This window comes from Rhea pennata, chromosome 2, assembly GCF_028389875.1.
Source record: "Rhea pennata isolate bPtePen1 chromosome 2, bPtePen1.pri, whole genome shotgun sequence".
Classification (NCBI taxonomy): domain Eukaryota; kingdom Metazoa; phylum Chordata; class Aves; order Rheiformes; family Rheidae; genus Rhea; species Rhea pennata.
Window position 1 is genome coordinate 116737425 of NC_084664.1, and position 23634 is coordinate 116761058.

The following is a 23634-nucleotide window of genomic DNA, read 5'->3' on the forward strand; positions in this document are numbered from 1 at the left end:
GATAAGCACATACTTTAGAAATACGACACTTAATTAAATACACAAATATTGACTAAAATCAAAAAAAAAGTGAAAGGATTTGGCAGTGATACACCTGCCATCTTGGAAGCTGCACATCCTGTATCTGCTTTCTTAAATAATTTAAAAAACAGAAATCCTAAAGCCTTTCCCTCTTTATTCAGACAGAGCTCTCATGATCTTTCAGTGAGAAGTACAGGATCAAATCAAATTATGAATCATGCAGATTAGGTTATAGATCTATCTACTGTTGCCAGAACAAAAGAAAAGGCAATGTGAAATGCAGCCTCAAACCCAGATGAAAAAGGTCCTTCTCAGGTCAGTCACAAACTACAAAGTACGATTTGACAAAGTACAAACTTTTCTTAAGCTCATCCCACACAACAGCACCCCTTTTCTCCTAAAGTTTTCTCAGAGCTCACCTCTAGGTATGCCAGTACTAACCCCACTCAACCAATAAGTCTCCATTGAGTGGTAGATGAGGAATATTGCTATTATAATAATTATTTCTTTTGCAAAAGACTATGTATTATCCATTTCACTTTCCTCACTCTTCAACCCTGATTGTCTCATTGCATCTCATACACTCGCAACTAGTTCAACTGACTTTGCGGAAATGCAGTACATTGAGTAAGGATACCACAGTTTCCTGGTATGTGTTTTTTGTTTTTTGTTTTTTTTTTTTGATTATATTAAAAAAAATAATAATAATAAAAAGAACACACATACCAGGAAACATCAGAGGCTGTAGATTCGTTGGGGAAACAGACTCATGTTTTGTGTGCATACTTTGATTAAAATAAATTCTTGTTCTAATGGGAGTCCTGAAGAACTGCTGGAACAATCACAAGTTTTTAAACTTGATACTTTTCTGTAAATGTTTTGTTAGTAATGAAAGAAAAAAAAATGGGAGGAGGGGAGAGGGAGGGAGGAGATAGAGGGAGAGAGAAAGAGATTAACTCGTAAATGATTCTCTTATCCAGGCAAGAAAAGCCATTCAACAATTCCTTCTCTTTACCACATGACAAGAAGTCCCTTACGCAAGACGGTCTGCAATGAGTAAAAATAACTTTACTCACAACTTCCTCAGGCTATTTTTAAATATACGCAGCATACTTCTATCACAGCTACATTTTTACATTTCTTACAGTGTTCACTTATTAAAGAAAACTGATAAATGAAATTATTGACATAAAAGTGTCACTGAAATTAATTAAGATAGGTCATAACACGAGTTCTTCCAGTGACATTTCTGGGAGTTCCTCTAATTTTGGGAACAGAAAGAAAAATGATAGATGGGAAGGTTTTGAATACATATTACCTCAACTAAATAGTTCTAAAATATGATTATTCCAGGCAATATTTTAAAACAGATACTATAAAAAATATAAATGAAGTTTAATTGACTTACATTTCTTTCAACCACATTAAGTTACATGCCTAGGTAGCAGCAGTACACACTAAGGCAGAAGTACACACAACTGGAGAAGAGAGAGTAAGAGGCTTTCTCGAAAACATGTAGCATTTATTAGAGTTGAAAATACATAAATTAACAATGCAAGTTAACATCTCTCTGTTATATCAACATGGAATACATTTTTGAACTTCCAACTGCTCAGAGAATCAAAATTGGTTTAATATATAAAATTATTTTCTATTTTGTCAACCAGTGATTTCAATTCCAAAAATTCATTGTCAATTTAAGTGATCTGTTCTATAATAGATGTAAAGAGCAGTTAAAAGTGCTTTCCACAAATGTATTTCAAAATAATATATACAGTTGAATATTCAAAAAGAGATATGTCTATCTTTTTTCAGTTTTGCTGTTCTCTTAATTTTGAGAACATCAGTGATATCACTGTCACCTAGACCAGATAAGGAGCAGAGAGCTCTTTGCTGCAATATCCTGCCACACGTAACTTTTCAGTTTGATTCTTCAAAGACAAAGCAAAACTATAACAGAAATATCCACAGCTGATTAGGCTGAGCCAGTCACGTAAGTCTTCTGTTCCAGGACTTAGAAAGGGTTTTTCAAATGCATCTAATTCACTTTCAAAGGGGCAACGATGCTGGAGTCTGGTTAGTTTTTTTAAAAAAGAGGCCCTCAAATTTACTTCTGTGCTTATGCAGTCATGTATTTGCTAAATAACTAAAATATACTGCTTACAAAATTAAGACATATGTGCAGTATCAGAGACAAAACAGGCTTTCACAAGAGAAAGTCTAACTGCGACTTCCACAAAACATCCTATTAACATGTCTTACCCCTGGCTCTAGTAGAGACCAGTGCCAGAGGTAAGAGAGCAGTTCAGCTAAGAAATTCAATTGCCAGGTTCTGAGCTGAGGTAGCTAACGGGAAATGTCACTTAAGGTACCAGTTTTACCACCTGCATATATTTGCTAAGAACTGGAATAAGACCAAAACTGCCTATAGAGAGTAATAACTTACATCCTCTGTCATCATAATTCGAATTTAAACCAGTCACCTACACACAAAAGGTCCTGTAACTACATTATTATTTACTTGTTTCTGATTTAGAAACAGAAACCATCCACAGAGCCATCCAATCATCTTACACATCTTTAAAAAATCCCTTTCCGAGCACTTAATTTCTATTCCCCTTTCCAGTTAGTTTCTCAATATTAGTTTAATTCCTGTAAACATAACAGGAAAGCTGTGCTTTATTTCCTCAATCTTTCTGCTATCTCAGTTTCAAAAAACAGTTGATGTGATGAACAGAAAAGCAAATCTCATTCCTTTTATCCTCTCTTCTGTTGGACATTCATATAATACCTCCACACGCGTACTGATCTAGTTAATCAGCAAAACAAAGTGCAGGTTTCCATCTCCTATGTGCCATGCATCCTTGCATATTGCCAACAATAACCCCACAGAAATCTGACTTGCAATATGCTTCCAGTTACGATCTTTCAAGTAATTCCATAATGACTGCTTCTCTAGCTCACTGATGAGCAACGAAGAGATCAGTAACTTTAGAAATAAATCTAGACGACTTGTGTATTGTATAGACTTGGAGACATAAAAACGTAACTAATAACGTAAAGGGTTCAACATTTCAAATAACTTCAAACAGACAACCTTCTACAAACCACAAGTAGCAGGTGTAATGACAGAAAAAAAAAAAAAAAGTTAGCACTCCATTCAGCTTGCTCAGGGCTCTCTCTATGCAGGAGAGAAAAGAAGCCTTTTAAATTTTAGATGTTGTACAGACACAGGTCTATAAATCTGATTTCATACCTGAGTTCCAATTTTGTTACACACTATTAAAAATCAACCTTAACCTGATTTAATGTATACCCAAACAAGGGGAAATTGGATTCCCCAACCGTAACATGCCACTGACACTGAGTGATACATAAAAGCAATAAGGCTAGTTCCTGTCCTTAATTCATAGCTTGTGCTTTAACTTCAAACCTGCTCGTAATAGAAGAAAAGATGGAATAAAAGCTTGCTACATAATTTATGCTTTACAGATTTATTAACAGATAGGAAAACTAAACGCAAGTGAAAGGACATACAATAAACAGCACATAAGGGCTTCCAAAATAAAATAAAACCTGCATGTACGGGTCTGCCAAGACCAGAGTCTTAGGAAAAAAGGAAAAAAAAAAAAAGGAGTGGGGGGCAAAAGCCAAGCCCACCCCAAGATCAGCCAGTACAAACAAAGCGATCTTTGAAGTGGCTCGGCAGAAGTTTGCGAGCAGGGCGGCTCGTTCCACAGGGCGAGGACGCTCGCGCCCAGCCGCACGCTTTCCTGTGGCGGCGGCCAGCCCGACGTCCTCGGAGGACCAAAGAGAAAATCCCCAGCTGCTGCGGATCAGTGTTTCAGCACCTTGCTCGCCTGGTACAAGCCGCAGCCCCGCGAGCGGCTTAGAAACCGTGTAGGAGGAATCAGATGTCTGGGGACCTCGTGAAAGAAGCGGGGGGGGGGCAGAAAAAGGAGGGGAAACGGGGAAAAAAATGCGAAGCCCACAAGGGGAAGGGCGAGTTCCCGCCGTGCCCGCGGTGAGAAGCGCAGCGGCAGGGCGGGAGGCGGCGCGGCCCTGCACCATGGACAGTGACCGCCGCTCGCCGCCTCCCCGCGCCTCGCAGCGGGCTCTGCCGGAGGCCGCCGCCGGGCCGCGGCCCGGGCCCGGCCCCGCCGCGCCCTCCGCCCGCTCCCCCGGCCCGCCAGAAATGCCCCGGCCGCAAATACCATTAAGGGGCGATGATCTGCGCCATCTGTCCCTCAGATTTACCGCCCCCCACACAGCGCCGGGTACCAGCTCCGCAAGCACAAAGCTGGGGGGGGGGCGGACACCGGCTGCCCTCCGCCCTAACGGCCGCCCTAACGGCTGCCCGCACGCGGCCGCTGGGCAGCGGCGCGCCCCCGCCCCCGCAGCCCCGGGCCGCCCCGCTCCCGGCGGCGCGGAGGAGCGCCCGTTTTGTCCCCAGCACCCCCTCAGCCCAGCCTCGCCCCCCGCCCGCGGTACCGGCCCGACCCCCACACCCTCCCCCGCCGGCGCAGGCAGGGGGTGCCTGCTGCTCCCCCACAGCCGGCCCGGGACCCCGCAGCTCCGCCGGGACGCGCAGCCCCCGCCCAGCGGGGGCGCTTTCGAAGGAGATTTAATACTTTGGGAGCCCGGGCCTGTCCCGGTGGAAATTCCCCTGAAAGGCGGCGGAATGGGGGGGGGGGGGGGGGGGGGAAGCCCGGCGTGCGGGCGGAGGCGGCTGATTAAATTCTTCCCGGGAAAGGATTAGCGAGAGCCCGGGGGGGGGGGGGGGGGGGGGGGGGGGAGGCGGCGGCGGCTCCCCCGTGCCCATCGCCTCGGAGCCCGGCCGCGGTGCAGCCCCCACGGCCGGTTCCCCCAAGCCCCCACCCGCCCCGGGGTGCGTGCGGGTGTGGAGCAGGGTCGGTGGGGTCTGCCCCCACCCTCCGGCACACCGACACCCCCCGGCCCGGGAGCGGCCGCCCCTCCCTGCGCGCCGCTACTTTGTTCCCCGTGCTCCGCGTGGGGCCGACACGCACCCCCCCGCCCCCGGCGCTGCCACCTGCTCTCCCAACCCCGGGCGCTGCCCTTCGCCTCCACCAACTCCCGCGCCCCGGCCGCCCCCCACCCCGCTCCCCTTCCCCCCCCCCCTCCGCCGCCCCCCAGGGAGGCCCCAGGCCGGCAGCGAAGCCGCCCCGCGCGCGGAGCAGGTGGCCCGGGCGAGCGCGGCGGCCAGGCCGGCGAGGCACCCGCGGCTGGTGCCGCCTCCCCGCTGCCGCCCGCCCCGCCGCGGGGAACAAAGAGACGCAGCCCCGCGCGGCTCGCCGCCCGCCGGCGCCGCTTACCTGCTGCAGGGCCGCCAGCAGCATCAGCGCCAGCGGCGGCAGGATCCGCGGCGGCGCTCCCGCTATCCGGCACATGGAGGCGGCGAGGGGCGGCGGCGGGGCGGCCCCGGAGCGCGACTGGAGCCCGCGGAGCCGGGCACGGGAGCGGCGCGGCGCGCGGGGTCGGGCAGCGGCAGCTGCCGCGGCTGCGGACGGTGTCTCGCCGCCGCCTGCCGGAGCCGGCTGCCGCGGCGCTGGCTGCTCGCCGCCGCTCTAGCTCATGGGCAGCGATGCAGCGGGGGAAGAGAGAGACAGAGCGAGAGAGAGGCGGAGAATGGGTGAAACTCGGCGCTGGGTCAGGCTGCTTTTCTCTCTCGCGAGCCCCCTCCGCGGTGCAGAGGGTGGGCAGGGAGGAGGAGGAGGAGGATGAGCGAACAAAAGGCTGGGAGATAAGAAAGAAGTAGTCGCTGCTGCTGCGAGGCTGGCGCGGCGGCTGCCTTCCCCGCGCCCGGGTCGCCCGCTCCTCTCCCGCTTGCCGCCGGCTCGGCGAACTCCTCGGCGCGTAGCCGTGCGCGCCCGCCCCGCGCCGCGCTCCCTTTGCACTTTCCCTCGCCCTCTTTCTTCTCCTCCCTCCACCCCTCCCCCTGCACGCACGCAAGCCCCTCCGCTGGAGCACAATGACAACAATACCCGCGCAGCCTCCGCCGCGCCGTGCGCGACGTGGGGGTGCGCGTGTGCGCGCGCGCGCGTGGGGGGAGGCGCGGCGCGGCGCGGTGGGGCGGGCGCGCCCGCCCGGTGCCTGCCCGCCGGCTGCTGCCAGCTCCCCGCCGCCGCCCGGCTCTCCCTGCCGGCCGCTCGGCCAATGGGAGCGGCTCGGCACGGCACGGCACGGCTCGGCACGGCAAGCGCCTGGGATCGCTGCTGCCTGCAGATCGCGCTGCCCCTCGTCGGTGCCGAGGCACAGCCAGCGTTTGGTGCGCAGCGGGGGGAGAGGGGGGCACAAGCACCCCCACCACGCCAGCCCAGTAACTTGTTCGCCGCAATAGCTTGCGGGGCGACGTAGAAGTAGTGAGGGGAGAACTTGCCGGGCAGGGAGGGAGGCGACGGCCCCGTGATGCGTGTCAGCGGAAGGGGCAAAAACGCAGCGAGAAGGGCCGGGAGGCGTCGGGGGTGCCCGGCTGGGGGGCGATGGCGAGGGGCCACCTGCCCGCCCGGCTGCGCCGCGAGTTTCGGTCAGCTCGTGCTGCTTCGCTGGCTGCTTTTCTCTCCCCCCGGTCTCACTCTGTTGTTTCCAAACTACCTGCTTAATTTATCAGCAAATATTTTCAAAGACTTGGCCAGGGCCGCAGTCCACGAGTCCAAAAATGTCAGCGTGCATAACGGAAATTGGGAGTGTTGCTGAGTGAACAGTTACAGAAGCAAGTATCAGTGCTGGGTCATTTGCAGAGCTGGCAAGGATTTTCCCTCGCCCACAGGTCACTGAGCAAAGTTGTTTTGTGTCCATGCATCAGAGCTCCCATCCTGGGACATAATAAGGGGAGGATTTGTAAGCATTGGCCCCTAGACAATCTCATAAAGTGTTGATCCAAAATGGTGCATTATTTTTTTAAGTATCTCATTTTACACTTGAACTTGCAAGAAAAATACTCTCGAGTTCTCTTTTTTTTCCCCTGCGTTCGAAAATAATGCAAAACGCCGTGCTCATGTTTTGAAAGAAAACAACAGATTTGCTCGTATGTTTTGTTAGGAAAGGAGGGGTAAGTACATGCTTGTACGACGTTGATTTCATTAGCTTTGAAAATTGAAAATACCGGTCGTTTGCGAGCTACGATGCAGCTGTTTACCCAAGTCAGGGAGAAGAGGCAAGTAAAGGAGGGGGAAGCTGAGCTCCCTCGCAGCGCAGCCCTGCACGCCGCCTCCGAGCCGCGGCAAGCCAGAGTGGGCAGCGGCGCGGCTCGGCTCCGGCTGCGGGCAGCGCTCCGGTCCGCCCGGCCCGGCCCGGCCCGGCCCGCGGGCGGCAGGACCGACGGGCGGCAGCGCTCTCTGCGTTTCCGCGGCGAGTGTATGTGTTGTACAATGCCTTTGTGCGTGTTTTTTTTTTTTTTTTTTTTTTTTTTTTTTTTTTTTTTTTTTAAATGAAACGCGGCACCTAGCTAAGCTCCTTCTTAAATATCTCCTGGATGGGTCGTTTGAGAGGTGGAGAAGGGAGGAATCACCTGAAAGCATTAAAAGCAAATGAGACCCAGCCAAGGAGAATCAGCCCCCAACTAGAAAAACATCCCCCCCCTCCCACCCTTATTGTATCAAAGCCAACGGTTGTGAAGAACAATAAATGAGCGAAAGTAAGTCTAGTAATGAGTTTCTGGATTAAAATTCAGCCCAGCACTGAGAGAAAGTCAGCTACAGCAGCACTGCTGATGTTTATATCCTATTACAAGGATGAGTTTCCTGAGTTTGCACCTGACAGAGCATGTGTTCCATCTATTTAGCAATTCTAACGTTTTACCCCAAGCTTTTGCTTAGATTTGCTTGTGAAATTTTGACTTTCCCTGGCTAACAGATTTCATTTGTATTTTCTTGTGAGTAGGCATGATATTAACATTTATTAATTACTGTATTTGAGCATGTATTTAAACTTACAAGTGTTCTATAAAATGAAAAGCATATCATAAAAAACTCCATAAACCAGCAGTCCAATGAGAGTAATTACTCATCATCTGATTAAGCCTGGCCCCTCATATCCCTCAAACCATTCATCCCTAAAGGCCTGGGGGGAAAAAGGGAAGAAAAAAGAGGGAAAAAAAAGGCTCTGCAGCGTGCCTGGAACGTTACCAGATTAGAGCTCTGGCCGATGCTTCTTGTAGTTCTGCTGCTGCTGTTAAATTACTTAGGAGAAGCAGTAACACTGACAGCAAAAATGCTTTCACTGGCGCCGTTTTTACTGAATCTTTTAGCCTTGAACAAGTTTCTGCCAAGCAGTTGGCTTCCGTCATTTACACAGTTGTAACCAAAAATGTCCTCTGGTTTATGGATTTTTTTTTTTCTGAATACTGTGATCAAGAGAAGCTAATACAGCGGGGATGGGCTATACCTTTTGAGGCATAATCTCCACACTTAATCGTTTGATGGGTGAGAGGCATATAATTGCAAGAAGTGAGCAGAGGAGAAACTTGTGAGTTGTTCACAGATGTGGATGGCTCCTCAGGGCTTCCACTGTTCCTTTACAGTAGAGACCCATGAGTGCAGCTTGTTCCAGAAATACTCTAGCAATAAGTAGACATAGCTGGAAATTCAGAATTAGAACTGATACAAGATCTTCAGCCCTTTTGACGTATCTTGCAAAAGACAGCCAATGATAGTAATTTCTGGCCAAGATTCAAACAAGTGATTTAGAACTCAAAGGGTTTATCCCATAGCCCAGCCACAAACTGCATTTATGAGTGTGTTTAAAGTAGTATAAAAATAATGGATGTAAGTTAACGTTCAATGTAGGAGATCTCAAGGGCTTCCAGAAAAAACCTCTTAAAATTTTGTGATTAAGTTGAAGAGAGGATTATGGTAATTCCCATGTTAGTCATGGAGTTGAGTCTCTCTTTCAACTTGTCCAAATTAATTTTTATTCTTAGCGTTCATAAAAATTCTATAAAAATATGAATGTTTTCGATTTGGAACATAGTAGATTGCTCATGGCATCAAATATTTTCAAAAAAAAATCTTTTCCCTTGTGAGACTATCCATACGTTTAATCTGTCAGATACTGCCACTAGTACTCTCCTCAGTTTACTCTCCTCAATCCCAGTTATGCATATTAAACACTACTAACAGTTTAGGCCTTGATCTAACAAACATTTATACTTGTGATCTCTGCAAATTCAGTGTGCTTACACACAGGCATACAACTACTCATATGCCTAAGCATTTACAAGATGGAGGCCATGTTCTATTATTTAGAGTTGATAACAGAAGGATAAAAATACTGAGCAAAAGTACTAAGGGCATGTTAGTTTGCCCAGGTTTCTTGTTTTCCTCATTACTTATGAGGAAATATTTGTATTTGATTGGGAAAAAAAACATATAATTTCCTCATTCTCCGCAATCTATTTTTTTTCTGAGCACATTCAATTCTTACTGACTTCTATCACAGTAGTGGAAAAATAGTAGTTATTTTTTAGCAGTTATTAATAGCGGTAAGACATGAGAAAGCTACACAACATCATGAATTTACCTGGATTCTTTGGGCTATAAGAAGAGCGTGAAACATTAGCAAAAACGAAAATTTAACTTTTTAGGACAGTGATTTTCAGCTTAGGGCTCTGTGGACACCTTGCACCTCTGGACTGATTCTGAGTAGTCTGTGACAGGTGACTGGGAGAAGCTATTTGTATACTCTATATAGAGTATACTTCACACATGTAAAATTCTTAAGAGAAAGTTTTTTCTCAATCAAAAGATTGCGAGTGGTTGCTAACACTTGAAATGATTGTTTTAGGAAGTAGATAGTCAGGCATGGCCAGGAAGAATGCAATTTTATATAGATAGCGTCAAGTGGGAAAGAAAAATGAAGTGGCACAGATGCCAGTACCGCAGTTTAAAAGTTTAAACTGAGATAGTAAAAACATCTTTTGTTTACTTCAGTAAAATAAGTATGACCTTTTGAATATCCAGTTGGAAATATCCTGTTCACATTGATCACTTATGTGAACCTAAAAAATACAGTTCCTAATTGTCCTTTTATGCAAGAAAATAGTCTCAGAAAGAAAAAAAATAATAAAAAGACAGCCCTAGTAGGTAATCCTTATTTGACCAAATTTTCTGCTTTGTTACAGAATTTAACTAATGTATCTGCATGGGCTTTTCTGTCACTGTCCTTTTCGTATCTGTTTACCTAACCTGCATAGCCCTACATGTTTCTCCAGCCTGTTCCTTACGTCCCCATAATACAAAAACAATGCAAAAAATGGAAGGGTAACTGAAGCTGCAGCAATTGGTAGGATGTTCTGCTCAGATCTAGAGATCAGCTAGATTAGGCTGAAAGAATGGTATATACAGCATATATACTTGCAACCCTAACCAACAGGGATCTTCTTAATTACTGTATATAGTGATTTGGTGGAGGAGATGGTTGTTCTTTGTAATAGCTACATCATGTCTGTCGCTGTAGTTACCTTTCTGTTAATTGCTAGTATGTGTTGCAAAAGACTTCCCTATGGAGAAGAAGCTGCGAATATGTAATCCAGACATGATATAACATATTTGCCTACAGTGTAGTTTGCTTTATATGTGTGTACTATGTAAGTTGATTTCGGAATCAATGTAATCAAGCTCAGTGCATGTAATTCATTCTTCCAGGGAAGCATCACTCCCCAGTCCTTGGAAGCTGTTTGGTCTGGAGAGTTTCTATTGAAAATCAAGATAAAGATCTTCTGATCAACATAGCATCTCTACTCAAAATCAATTATCTCCAACTAAAAAAAAAATTTCTTTCGAAACGGGGTGATGAAGTATTCAAAGAATGACTTGTAACAGGACCAATGACAATTTGTCACCACACAAAGTTTTGCAGTTCCATGGAACTGCTTGGTTATCTCATGGGTCAATAGAAAGAGTTGGTCTCACCTTCTAAAAAGCTACCTTCAATTAGTAAAACTTTTTTTTTTTTTTAATTGATAATTTGTTTGAAGTGAAATATCTCTTTTTTTTTTTTTTTTTTTTTTTTTTTTTGCTTGGTGGGCTTTTCATTTTTTTACTCATGCAATCTGCAGAGTACCAAACTTCCTCCTTCCCAGAATTAGTGGGCAATTAGTATGTAACAGCTACAAAAAAAGAAAGTCTGGATATTTCCAGGAGACCAGTCTTATTACTCTTGACTTCTAGGTAATGAAAATTAAGAAACTGGAACCTTGACTGTTTACAGTAAACTAACATAGATTATAAGTTGCTTTAATTAAATTGTAAGAGAACAATCATGTTTATTGCCACTTTCACTAATAAACAGAATTTTTAACAATGCCTACAGTTAGATTTATCTATTATTTTATATTCTGAAATCTTATTTTCATTTACCATAACAATTCCTTTTTTTTTAGGCAACAAGATTGAATTCATTATACTGGTTACCTGTCTATTTCAAGTGTTTTTTAAAAACTTCAGAAAAATCCTTCGTCCTTTTAGAAGAATGAGATAAAGAAAAAAATATGTTGCTTTATTTTTGTTGAGTGAGTTTACTCCCCGGCTCTGAAGCAAAAACTTTGGAAGGAGCACAGCCCTTACATTGAGGATATGCATTTTCTAATCCCTGTTAAAGTTGACCAAAATCTGGGACTGTTACAGATCTGAACTTATAGATCTTAAAATTACGTTGTTATAATTCAGAAAAATAAATGACAGTTATGTATCCCTTGAAGATTCTGTCTGCATCTGACATCTCTCTTACTTCCCCAATAATTCCCATCTTGCAGAAATTTTGCACATAAGCCGTCTTCGCAGAGCCAGTGAGGATACCTTGCTTGGAGATGACAGGAGCTGCTATGATGTTCCCGAGAACCTCTGTTGTGTTAGACAGCAGAGAGATGCTACCATCTCTGTTGTATGTTACCATTGCTCCCCTTGAAAGATCCTGACAGCACGGAGAAGGAGCTGACTGACGTATCAAAGTGTAGGCTTAAGGAAACGACTGAGATTGAGATTCTCTTGGATGCAATACTGAAAATAAACTTGTACTACTTAAAGATTTCCTTGGTCACAAAATGCCAAAACATTCAGCTTCTTTCAGTGAAGAGACAGTTGTCAATATAAACTGTAGTTACACTTCATTGATACCTTCCTTTGTAGTGGATTATAATAGTGATAATTAAGTTTTCCATGGGAAACATGAAGGTAGTATATAAAATGGCCCACAGTGATAATTGATATGCTGTTGATACCCTTTTCTATTTCAAGAAAAGAAAATGAATGACAAGAATTGAGTTTTAGATCACAACGTTCCCAAAGATTACAGATTAAAATGAAGGTATTACATGTTTTTTTCCAAGTGTTCAAGTTTAGAGCATCTAGAAAATCAGGAAGTTGTGGATTCAAGCACCTGACAAATCATTTTTATTGGCAAGTAGATTGATTACAATGGTGCTTCTGCTCAAAGCAGTTACAATTTGGCTGCAGAAATCCACACCAAGTTAAAATTTGACATACACTGAAATACCTATGCAGCAATATTCTATATACTTTCAGACAAATCTGTGAATTAAAATTTATGGCTTTGATATTTTTTTTTTAACATTTGTAGGACTTCAAAATGGGTTTGTTCTCCGAAATTACATTTTGAGGATCTTTCTGTTTCACTATAATGCAACTTTTAATAGCCCTGAATGCTCTATGAATTTACATGACTGGACCATCAATCTGAACTTCAGTCTCAAATCTCTAAACATTTATTCAGAGAGGAAAGATAATCTCCTTTGATTAAGGTAAATCCTTGGAAGCTGGGAGATTTTGTTTTCGGTCCTTGCTGGGCCATATACTTCCTGTAGAAATGAGGCAACACAATGCATTTTGAGATAGGTGGTGGAATGGCACAGCTGGGTCTGGAAGTACAGCTCTTTCACACAGAAAAACCCTTTCCTCTGGCCCTGTGATTTGTTCCTGTTCACGGCTGTCCACCTGGTTTTATCTGAAGAGGTCTCCACCCCAAGCTGAGGGTAACATGTGCTTGTGCCCTTAGTTCTCTGTTTGCAGTACATCAATGTTAATTCAAACTCATTTTCATTAACATTGTAAGCTAAAAAGCTGAAATATGCCCCTAGGTAGCTCATTAGCAGCTAATTGACCAAAAGACTGGTAAGTCTTGGGCCAAGGGGCAGGAGGGATGTTTGGACCAAGGTGTTAACTGCCATGGCAAGATTAGCCGGGGCTCTTGTGTCAAACCCCTAAATCAACTTCATTTGTCCCTATAAATCTTGCCCTGCTTCTTCTGACCTTTGGATCAATGGGAGTTGCTGAGTGCTTAACGGGTTTGCAAGTTTGCCCATTCTTTCCAAAATCTTACCAGAAGTATTCAGGAGTTTATATTTAGGATTCTCTTTCTAAAATCAGAGCTCCAAATTTGTTTATGCTTGTCCATATTAAGAGTCACAATTCAGTGCATGTGCCTAAACAGATTCTGGAAAAAAATACCTTTAAAATCTCACTTTATTTGCCACTGTTTTTCATATATTTTGAAGTCAGGAGGAACTGTTTCGAGCATTTATTTTGACCTCATTCAGGCTTGAAAGTATTACCTAGTAATTTTCCTAGCAAGGCCAATAAATTGTGTCAGAGCTAGGGCATGTTTTTAAAGCACACATGGAAGCTTGATTTAAAATGACAGGATCCACCACAAGTCTTGTTACAGTTAAATTTTCCCTTTTTTTTTAAGTGAGTATTTCACTTGAGGATATTGAATATGGATCTTTGGGGAAAGTCTTGCTTTATAAGGCAATTATAGACATGTTTTCAACCACTCCTAGTTGAACCAACCTAGAGAGGGTAACATCAGCTGCTACTGTAACCTAGACTGTTCACAGTTCCTGAGCTGTTCACAACAGCAGGGATCTCAGCTTGAGCTAAACACCCAAGTGCTCATTCTGATTTGCAGGTAGATTTTATATCCAGCACTGAGCTTTGTGCTGTTGCTACCTAGTCTGATGCTACCTCAGCAGTATCTGTATCACACAGCAGTTTTCCAACAGCCAAGAACAGTTTTGGAAGAAAAGCAAATAAACACTGAAAATACTTATCAGCTTCACAGGGCTTGTAGCAAGGCATTATTTATGAATGTTTGTGATTTGCTTTAAAATTATTAGATTAGAAATGTGATATATCCTAGATTAATTGAACAAAAGTCTATAGGCTGACACTGGATGTAATATTGGTTATAAAATTTTGCTGAAGTAATTGCTGCTTAGACTAGATATTTTTATCAAAAAATTCAATTTTAATTTAAAAATTACTGGTGATGGAGAATCTAATGTTACCTGCATTAAGTTGTTCCACTGGATGGTTACTCTTCTCTTTAAAAATGTCTATGCTACGACTAGACTGCATTTATCTAACTTGTCTAATTTCCAGCCATTGACTCTTGTTATTTCTTTGAGCTGTAAGCTGAAGAGTTGCCTTTTCACGCGTCTATTTCCTGTATTTTAATGCCTGAAACTACAGACTAGTTACCTTTGATGAGTCTGAGCCCTTCCTTATTAAACTAATTAAATCAAACTTCTTGAGTATTTCATTAAAATACATATTTTCAAATCCTTTAATAAATGTGCTAGTTCTTCCCTGACTCTCCAATTTTAACATGCTCCTTGAAATATTGTTGCTAGAACTCCACACTGCATTCCTCTAGTCATTTGAAAAGCAGAATTAATAGATTTACCAGATCCTACTCAATACTGCTATGCTAATAAATACAGTGATCATATTAATAATTTTGTCACACCATTGTTTTGAAAACTCATGTCTAGTTGCTTATCAGTTGCTAACTTAGACTCCTGAGTTAGAATCTGTTTCCCAAAATAATATTCATCACTCTGAAACATGCCCTATAGAATTTGTTCCTGGATGTCTGTTTTGCACAGGAAGAACTCAGATTTTCATTTACACTGCAGGTTTTGTAAATACATTCTTCTCTGCTGCACTTCTGGCAGTCCACTTCCAGCCCACATTGGTCACTTCACTCTGGATTCTCTCCTCATGTTGATTTGGAGTCATCATGATCAGATTGCCTCTACAAATAAATGCCCTTGGGCAGCCAGGAGTGCCCCATTCCAGTACTAAAAGTAATAGTGAATTTGCGAATGCATTAAAGCAGACATGTCACCAATGATTCTGCTTGAATATGTCCTGGACTTCTGAAGAGAAGTGTGCTTGATCCACCTAGATACAAGTCACTAAGTTGTAAACCTGTACAAGAGTCTCAGAGCTAAGAAGTCTCTCAAAAGCTGCTCCTCATGTTAATTGCCAAGGAGTTGAAATAGAGGAATCGAAGGACAAAAGACCAGAACAAGTCTACTAATACTAGACATAACACAGCTGTGATGAGCTGGATCATGTTAGCATCAAAACAAAGAATTATATGATATTTAATTATCCATAAAGAACACAAATTATATGATTTATTGCTGTACGTTTGCATTTTCAGCACTGAATGCCAGGTGTTGGCTTAGAGTTTTATGCATGCATATTACTCTGCCTCACATCTACTCCTTCCTGGTGCTGTTACATCCACAGACTCAAAGTGCTATGTGATCTCTGTATGCTTCAACCTGAACTGAATGATGCTGCGCAAATTTTAAGTTTTGAAGAGAGATCATTCTTTCAGTAGCTTCTACCATTTTGTATGCATATCCATATCGTGACACAGTCCCCTACTATCACAATACTGGCTCCTCTTGAAGAGTAGTAGGGGCACAAAAACCTCGTGACTACTGCTGCTGAAGACAGTACTTTGCTGCATGCCAGCCAAAAGCAAACTGCTTACCATTGCTTGCAAATACAGAGGAGAGCTCAGCTCTTCTCCCTTGTGGTCCACATTCCTAGAGAGTTTAAACATTTATGGGATTTTAACTGCTTCATTTTCCTTTGACAGCAACTTCGTGATACAGGTATGCTAAACCATTCCTACTCTTCTCCCTTTCAACTCCAGTGAATAAGTTGTGTAAAGGAACATAATGATGCAATGGTGTAATATCCATTCACAGTGTCTTCTCAGAGATATGTTAAAACTCCTGCCAAAGAAGATGACACATCATTTAGGAAGTGCTGATTTAGAAATAATTTATAAATTTGCCTTCTTGCCGGTACTCCATGTTAAATAAATACACAGACTCAAAGAATCCTGTATAAGCTGATTTCAACATGTCTCCTTCTTAACTGGTCGGTATTCCCTAATATTAGTCTTTCCATGACATTACAATTCATTGCAATTGATTCCCATGAGAACATTATAACATTGCATGCTTCTGAGTCCTGGTCTCCTGATCATGTTTTCTCCCACAGAGAACAGGCAAATGGTATGCATATGTGCCTGGGTGTTACTTCAATACAAAGATGGGATGTGGTTACAGCTTGCTCCTGGGCTTGGAGAATTGAAAGTGCTCGTGAGCTCTTTACTTAAGGAATGACACATTTCCTCCAAAAAGCTGACAAAACAGGTGTTTGGAGAAAAGAATGACCAAGAATGTGATACTTTGCAAAACTAGGATGCTTATTGTAGTGACAAATACAGAATGAAAAATTAGCGAAAAATAAAGTCCTGGCTCATGGTTTCATTAGAGCACTCAGCTTTTACTGCTACTGGGATTTCATGACATAAATGGTAAAATCATATTACAGAGACATTTCAAACATGAATAGAGATTTTTAAGACATTACAAAGTACTTGCCTTAAATAGTTACTGCAGAATGCTATTAATTTTGCGGTGTACTTTTTACTTATTTGTAGGTGTAGTAAAAGAGAACTGAAAACAAAACGCACAGACTTTAAGAAAGAAGAGAAAAGCCCTCCTGTGCCTGCACAGATAGTTAGTATTACATCCACTAGCAGGAGTGGATATATGGTTGAGAGTAAGATGAGGAAAAGATCTCAATAAAACACACCCTTGTGTATGTTTCTGATTGGCCTATTACCTGTCTTGCTCCTGGACAGCATCCTCAAAAGTAAGAATAGCTTTGAAGAATGCAGAATATTATTAACAGCTACCTGAATCCTTTTCTATTCACTCAAAACCTAACATTGTTGGTTAAAACACCCAGCCACTATCACAGAAGCTTTGTGTAAAAGCAAATAACTTCAAATATAGCTCGGCTTCTCAAAAAAAGTCAAAAGAAATCCCAAGGTGAAAAAGAAGCTTGAAATGGCATCCCAAAACTGTGAATGAAGTAGAGAAGGGGTATTTCTGTCATACCATATATTGAGGAAAGGGGATAGCTGTCCTCCATAGAAAAACTGACAAATCTCCATATGAAAAGAAAAGGAAAAAAAAAAAAAAAATAAAGAAATGGTCTGTTCTAGGGATTATTGAATTTACTCTATTAGGCTGCCACGAAGAGACAGCTGAGAAGTGAATATTTTCTTACATTAGGACCAAGGGACCAAAATGGAGCAAAAGGCTCTTGAAAGAATCGTAACATAGAAATTAAAAAGGCAAATGATATGAATGGACATCTTTGGCAGAAGGCTGAGCAGCACAACCTGGAGTTCTGCTGCAGCCCCTATGAGAACCATGATTTTAAGCAATGACTATACAACCTTGCCACAAGAATCAATCATTCCGTGTTTCATCCCTGCAGAATAAAATAGGTCCTTGCCATACATCCTTGAGAGAAATCCAGCATTTCCCATAAGTGGTCCAAAAGCACTTTCCATTATACAACAAAAGCAAAATGAAGCCAAACTATTCTTTCCCTTTCCTGAAGAAACCAGTGAAAGCAGCATATGCTAGGGAGCTGAAAATAAACCAGATCTTCCCTACTGAGGTGTGGAATCTTAATACCATTAATGTCCAGATGGTCCAGGTAGCAGATTTTCCTTTGGGCACTATTTGAAATGAATCCCAGTTCTTGGCATCATTGATCTTTCCACGTTAATATTAGTGAGCCTTCCTTAATAACTAATGAGGCCTTGAAGCAACATGAAAAAATATCCTATATGGTAGATGAAAATTTTGGCTTGATACAATGCTGAAGATTAGTCATGGGCATCCCACTAATAGTCCTAAAGGAATCAGGAATGCAACCATACAGGGCCATCCATAGACCTCTCTGAAAAACCAAGTTTGTCATCTGATACAATAGAAGTTCTTCCTTACAGTGCTTCAGATCTTCGTTGTTTTTACTTCACTGTGACCTGCTCAAATGGTTAGCAATAGTCAAGCAATCAATGAGTAAAGTGATGGCAGTCGAATGTGGGAACACCCATGCAAATACAAAGGAAAGCAAGCTTTGTAATCCTGAAATTCTGCTGCTGTTGTTGGGCACTCACTGGAGAATCATGGCTCTGGTCCTTCTTGTCAATACAGTTGCTGTATGCAGTAGTATCAGACAACTAAAAAAACTGCACCATGTAAATGTTCTGTACAATTATGTGCTGAGGCTGTATCCCTCTTCCATGACCTGGACAGCCATGATATTTGAAGCTTTACAAAACTGCACAGTGATATCTATCTGCTGTAAAATTCCAATTGCATAAGCATCATCCTATTTGTATTAATAAGATTTATATTCATGGCATTAAGTAAGATTCCTTCGAGCATCCTCACAGCAGTTCAAAAATAGAGATCACAAAAGTGATGGATGCAAACCAAGGAGTCTTGAGAGCATTTTTTCTGAGCTGCAGTTTGAAAGTTTCTGTCTTCTGCAGCAGACTATCCTGCATGATAAGGGAAAAACCATGGACTACAGAGGCCTGTGATAGAACATCAGACCATAGGATATCTTCCCAGACAGCTGAGTGGCTCATTTGAGGAAATGCAGAAATGTATGTAACTAATTATATTATGTGAACCATGAGACTACTGTAAGCTGATGTGATGAAGTGATATGGACCCACTTGTGTGTAGTATTGCCAAATTACTGCACTTAGAGTGAACTGATTCATCTTAGGTGTAACCCCTTGTAGGTGCAGCCTCAGAAAGGTGTATATGATGCATAGTTCATCTTACTAGCTATTCTTTGTTCAAACCACTGCCAAAAACTATAAAAGAAGAGTACTGAAAAGTCTATTTTGTTGACTGTTACAGCTTTTCCTTAGTTCATTCTTGTCTAGAAATTGAGCAAGGCCCCATGAACACATAGAAATGCAGAATTAAGATTGAAGCTAACCTCAGCGCAACTCAGTGAGATTATTTCTGCACTCAGTTTTACACCCATAAAGTATTCTTATATGACAAAATCCCATTGAATAGAATTGTCAGTGTTTAACACAAAATAATGTACATTATCCTAGCTATATGAAATCATAATACAATGCCACTGCATATTAAGAACTCTTTGCACAGTCTAAGCAAAAATTTAAATATTGTCAGTGTCAACTAAAGGACAGTATTGTTTTGTTCATATCATGCTGGGTCTGAAAAAAATTTCTAATCCAACATATTAAATGTGATATCAATGAATGATTTTGTTTGTTTCAAACTAAGAGGAAATGAAATAATAATAATCCTATTACCACAAGCCTCTCCACCCAGATAATGATTCATCTAGATCCAAACTAAAAAAAGGGAAAAAAAAAGATTAAAGTAAACTATTTAAAATAAAACAAAACCCTTTATTCTATTTGTATTACACAGAATCCTTGATGGAAAAATCAGAAGTATAACTCTCACCAGCTGATACATTCATCTATCTACACAAACATCATAGTTTTATAGAGCTCTAAGCATCTAAGAATCAATTCTGTAATTCTTTATTTGTAGAAAAATGTACAGAAAAGAAGTAGGAAATGTCTTCTTAGTTCTCATAGAAAAAATAAATCTTTAAATAAGTTCCCAAACAAGCAAAATCATTTTATTCACATTTTTCTGTATTCAAGGCATTAAGAAAGATCCTTTCAAGCATCTCGACAAGAGTTCAAAAATGGAACTGGCAAAACTATTCCCATAGTCACAGTAACTTCAGTAGATCTTCTGATAATCATAAAGCTGGGAGGTACCTGAGAGGTTTGAATAAAGGAGGCTGCACCTGATTTACATTGTTGCCTTTATGGCCATTTTTTTTTCAATTGGTAATTATAAAATCTGCAAGTTCCCACGAATGTTAAATCACAATATAGACAAAAGAAGTCAGAAATGTTAGACCTCTAAAAATTAGACACTTGGGTAGCAGTTTGTTTTGACTTGGAAAAGCAGCCTGCTGTTAGGATGAGATGGCTAATAAAATCTGGAAGTCAGTGGGGTAAAAGAAGCAGTGAACATTTTAACCATATGCTAAATGGTTATGTTTGAACCCTTGGTGAAGCCCAAGCCAACATTCGCTGCTATGAGTGACTCCATTGACTTCAATTGTCTTTGAATCTGGCCCAAGCTGAGAATAAGCCTTTCCTCCAGCTCCTACTGCAGGGAACATACCATATGCCCTCTACTAAATTGAGTTTTACTACCCCATCTGCTGCTGTACTTGCATTGATCCTATATGCCTAAGATTTATCCTAATTCCTTGAAATCACCTTCAGGTTAATTTCCATAAAACTTCATGGTTTTCATCTCTTAGATTCTGAGCAAATGTTGCTTACGCAACTGGCTACTACATTATTAAAAGAGTATAGACAAGTTGTTAGACCTTGATGGCTGGCTGATGTTGAAGTTCTTGTTTTAAAGATTCCTGCAGTTATTTTTTTAAAAAATCGAACTATAAATAAAGTATTGCCAGGTGATAGCGCACATAGGCAATCAATTTGTTTACAGAGTAACATACAGCAAATCTAATATTTATTATTCAGTGCTCCAGCCACTTACGTGTCTGTATATAAATTATGTACTGGACTCCCCAAGAAAAAATCCACAATATGAGGCAATTTTCAAAGACTAACAATGTTGACAGTATGTATCCTTTTAACTGAAGACTCCTTTTTTTTTATTTTCTTCAACTCTCTCTAGTAAGAGGAAAACTTCTTTAAAATAGCAAAGTTAATTGTAGCTAGGGCTGAAATGATAAATAAAAGATTTGACTCTCTACAGGAGGCTATTTTTTGCGACTGATAAAAGGGGAGAGATGTCTGACAGAATAATGAGATTAATTTTAAAAACACATTAAGCTTTGGACATTATGTCCAAAGGCAATGACATGATTACTGTTGCCTTTAAAGAAAATACAAAAGTTTGATTTTATGGAAAGCACTGGAAATACTGTCAGTAGGCATTCCACTGACTTTGAGGACTTAGCAGACTGTTTACTAACCTTTCAAATTGATGGTTGACATGCCAAAGGATACATTTTAAAGGAAGTGTCTGGAGTTCAGAAGCTCAGCTACTACAGGCTCTATTAGAAATCACACTGATAAAATCTTTGGTAAGAAGTCTAAATTTTCTTGAATCAATTTTTTTGGATACCAATAATTTTGCTTGTAAAACACTAGAGACAAGGAATACAAACAGCTTTCCTGTGCTGATTAAAAAAGAAAAGTTATTCATGTTTCTGAGGACTTTCTTTGAAAATGAGATCCTGATCATCTTTAAATTAATTTGTTTTCAAACAGTATAATGGAGTATTTTGTCACTTGATCACACAGCGGTCTGCAAAGAAGCATTTGGCATACTCACACTATGAAATAGGGTAAAGATGCTATAGGAGGATATACTGTGTTTCCTGACCTTCACAGAATAGAATTTTCATCTTTAATCAGTGTTAACACAGTTTTTCTCCCCCACCTCCTTCCACAATACAGTAAAATTTTATTTTAATATTGTAGAGTGTGTTGTAAAGTCCCAGAGAATTGAAATGGCAAGTCTCCAGAATCTGACTGTGCTAAGGGGAGAGATAAATTATCTTCCTTGAAGGAGGGAGCAATTGCTTCGTGTTTAAAATTTCTCTTCCATTAGGAATGAAAAACAAACACTTGGTTTCTGCACTGTGACCTCCATTCAATGTCTATGAAAAGTGTCATATAGATGCCAACTAAAGCAGGCCTTCATATAGGATGGACTTTGAAAAGATTCCCAGGGAGAGTGGAGGCTTCACTAGCTCAAACAAAACATTTTTGAAAGATATTTTGGGGGCAGGTGTATTTGTAATGATTATTATGCATTACAGCAACTGAACTGATGGAATACCATCTTTTGTTGTTTTTAGCAAAGGTAAAGTTATGAACATTTTAGATTAATATTAATTTATATCCTAACTCCAGAACAGAGGACATTTATAACATTTAAAAAATTAATAAAGTATGCTCTGAGAAATATTTTTGTTATACCAAAAATACAGTTACTATGTGTAATTTATTTGTCTTTCTATAAGTAATAACAAAGTTCTAACATTATTCATAGAAATCTATGGAATACAAGCACCTCTGTGTAGAACATTAACTATAACTCCTATAAGTCCTTTTCATTGTTAAATCTGAAATCTTCATTGCCCAATATTTATGAGAAAAATAAATCATTTTGTATAACTGCAGAAACCTTTCTCCCCCAGATTCCTTTCTTTTTCTCTCCAAGACATCTTCATGCTATTTTAATGGTAGCATAACATGCTAACTTCTTTATGCTGCAGTTTGCTGATATGAAATATTATTGTACATGTAAATGTAGGAAAGCTACATGAAAGTTGCTTGATCTCCTTCCAAGTTTTAAATACCAATTTTAAGCAGCAATAGTTTCATTCACTAATTACTGTTTGTTTCTCACATACTGCTACATTTTCCCCGTCTTGCTTCCTCTCTCCCTACCACAGCTAAGAGTCTCTTTAATTGCAGTACAATTTTTCATTCGGCTCAGGTCAGTTTTATTTTTCTCCTTCCCCAAAGTTTAATAATATTTACAGAGAAAAATACTGAGTGCTGAATTATTTTTGGCTCCTGATAAAAGTAGGCAATCTATTCTAGCATTGTTTTAAAGCTAAGGTTAAATAGCATTATAAGTAAGGTGTGGACAAAACTGCAAAAGCTGCTTAGCTAAAATGTTTTTTTTTTTTTTTTTCAAGAGGTCTTATTCCTGGTTAAGCAATAATTCTCAGTGATGCAAAGCTAGGACCTCATTCCTAAAGAAAAAATTTAACTATCCTTTGTATTAACAGGTTATAAAAGCAATAGAGAGGCAAAATCTCTCTCTCTCTCTCTCTTTTCTTTTCTTTTATTTCATTTTTTTTTTAACTTACAAGGAAAATATCTCCTTGTTCTAGATGCTTTAAATGTGAAAGCAGCCATAGTGTTTTACTCCCATATATTCTTCTTCTGCCTTCTCTCCTCTACAAGTTGCTGTTCTGCAGCTGGCTGCAAGCTTCCAGCTTTTCCTCAACTTTGCCTCTTAGTTCAAGACATGGAATTGGAAACATTAATGAATTTTTTTCTCATTGCTCAGACTCTTGGCCTCTTCAGGCATCCTAAAGGCTTTTCTAGTACAGCTTCAAGGGAAAAGAATAAGTTTCTTTGGAGTTCTAGTGATGGTAATATAAGCTATTTCTATAATAATGTATTTATATATTTATATATATTTATATAATAATATAAGATGATTTCTGTGGAAGGTGTAATGTGCAATGTCCCAATGAGCTTCTTCACAAAATCTTTGTTTTGTATGTGTTATTGACACTGCTTCCCAGGCTCCTACTGAGTTGGACC

General features: G+C 41.2%; 1 protein-coding gene and 1 long non-coding RNA gene across 2 annotated transcripts in view; one reads left to right on the forward strand and one right to left on the reverse strand.

Moving 5' to 3' along the window:
* The window catches only part of CDH2 (cadherin 2), a 121101-nt gene extending 115629 nt beyond the window's left edge, over positions 1 to 5472 (reverse strand). The window contains exon 1 of the mRNA XM_062570245.1: positions 5355 to 5472. Within this exon, the coding sequence (XP_062426229.1) occupies positions 5355 to 5429 (75 nt within the window). The 5' untranslated portion in view covers positions 5430 to 5472. The remainder of the gene's footprint in view (positions 1 to 5354) is intronic.
* A 58-nt stretch (positions 5473 to 5530) lies between these two features.
* LOC134137367 (uncharacterized) lies at positions 5531 to 14579 on the forward strand. The gene is made up of 2 exons (XR_009957676.1): positions 5531 to 5688; positions 11420 to 14579. It is a non-coding gene; the product is annotated as an uncharacterized LOC134137367 (long non-coding RNA).
* The last annotated feature ends 9055 nt before the right edge of the window (positions 14580 to 23634 follow it).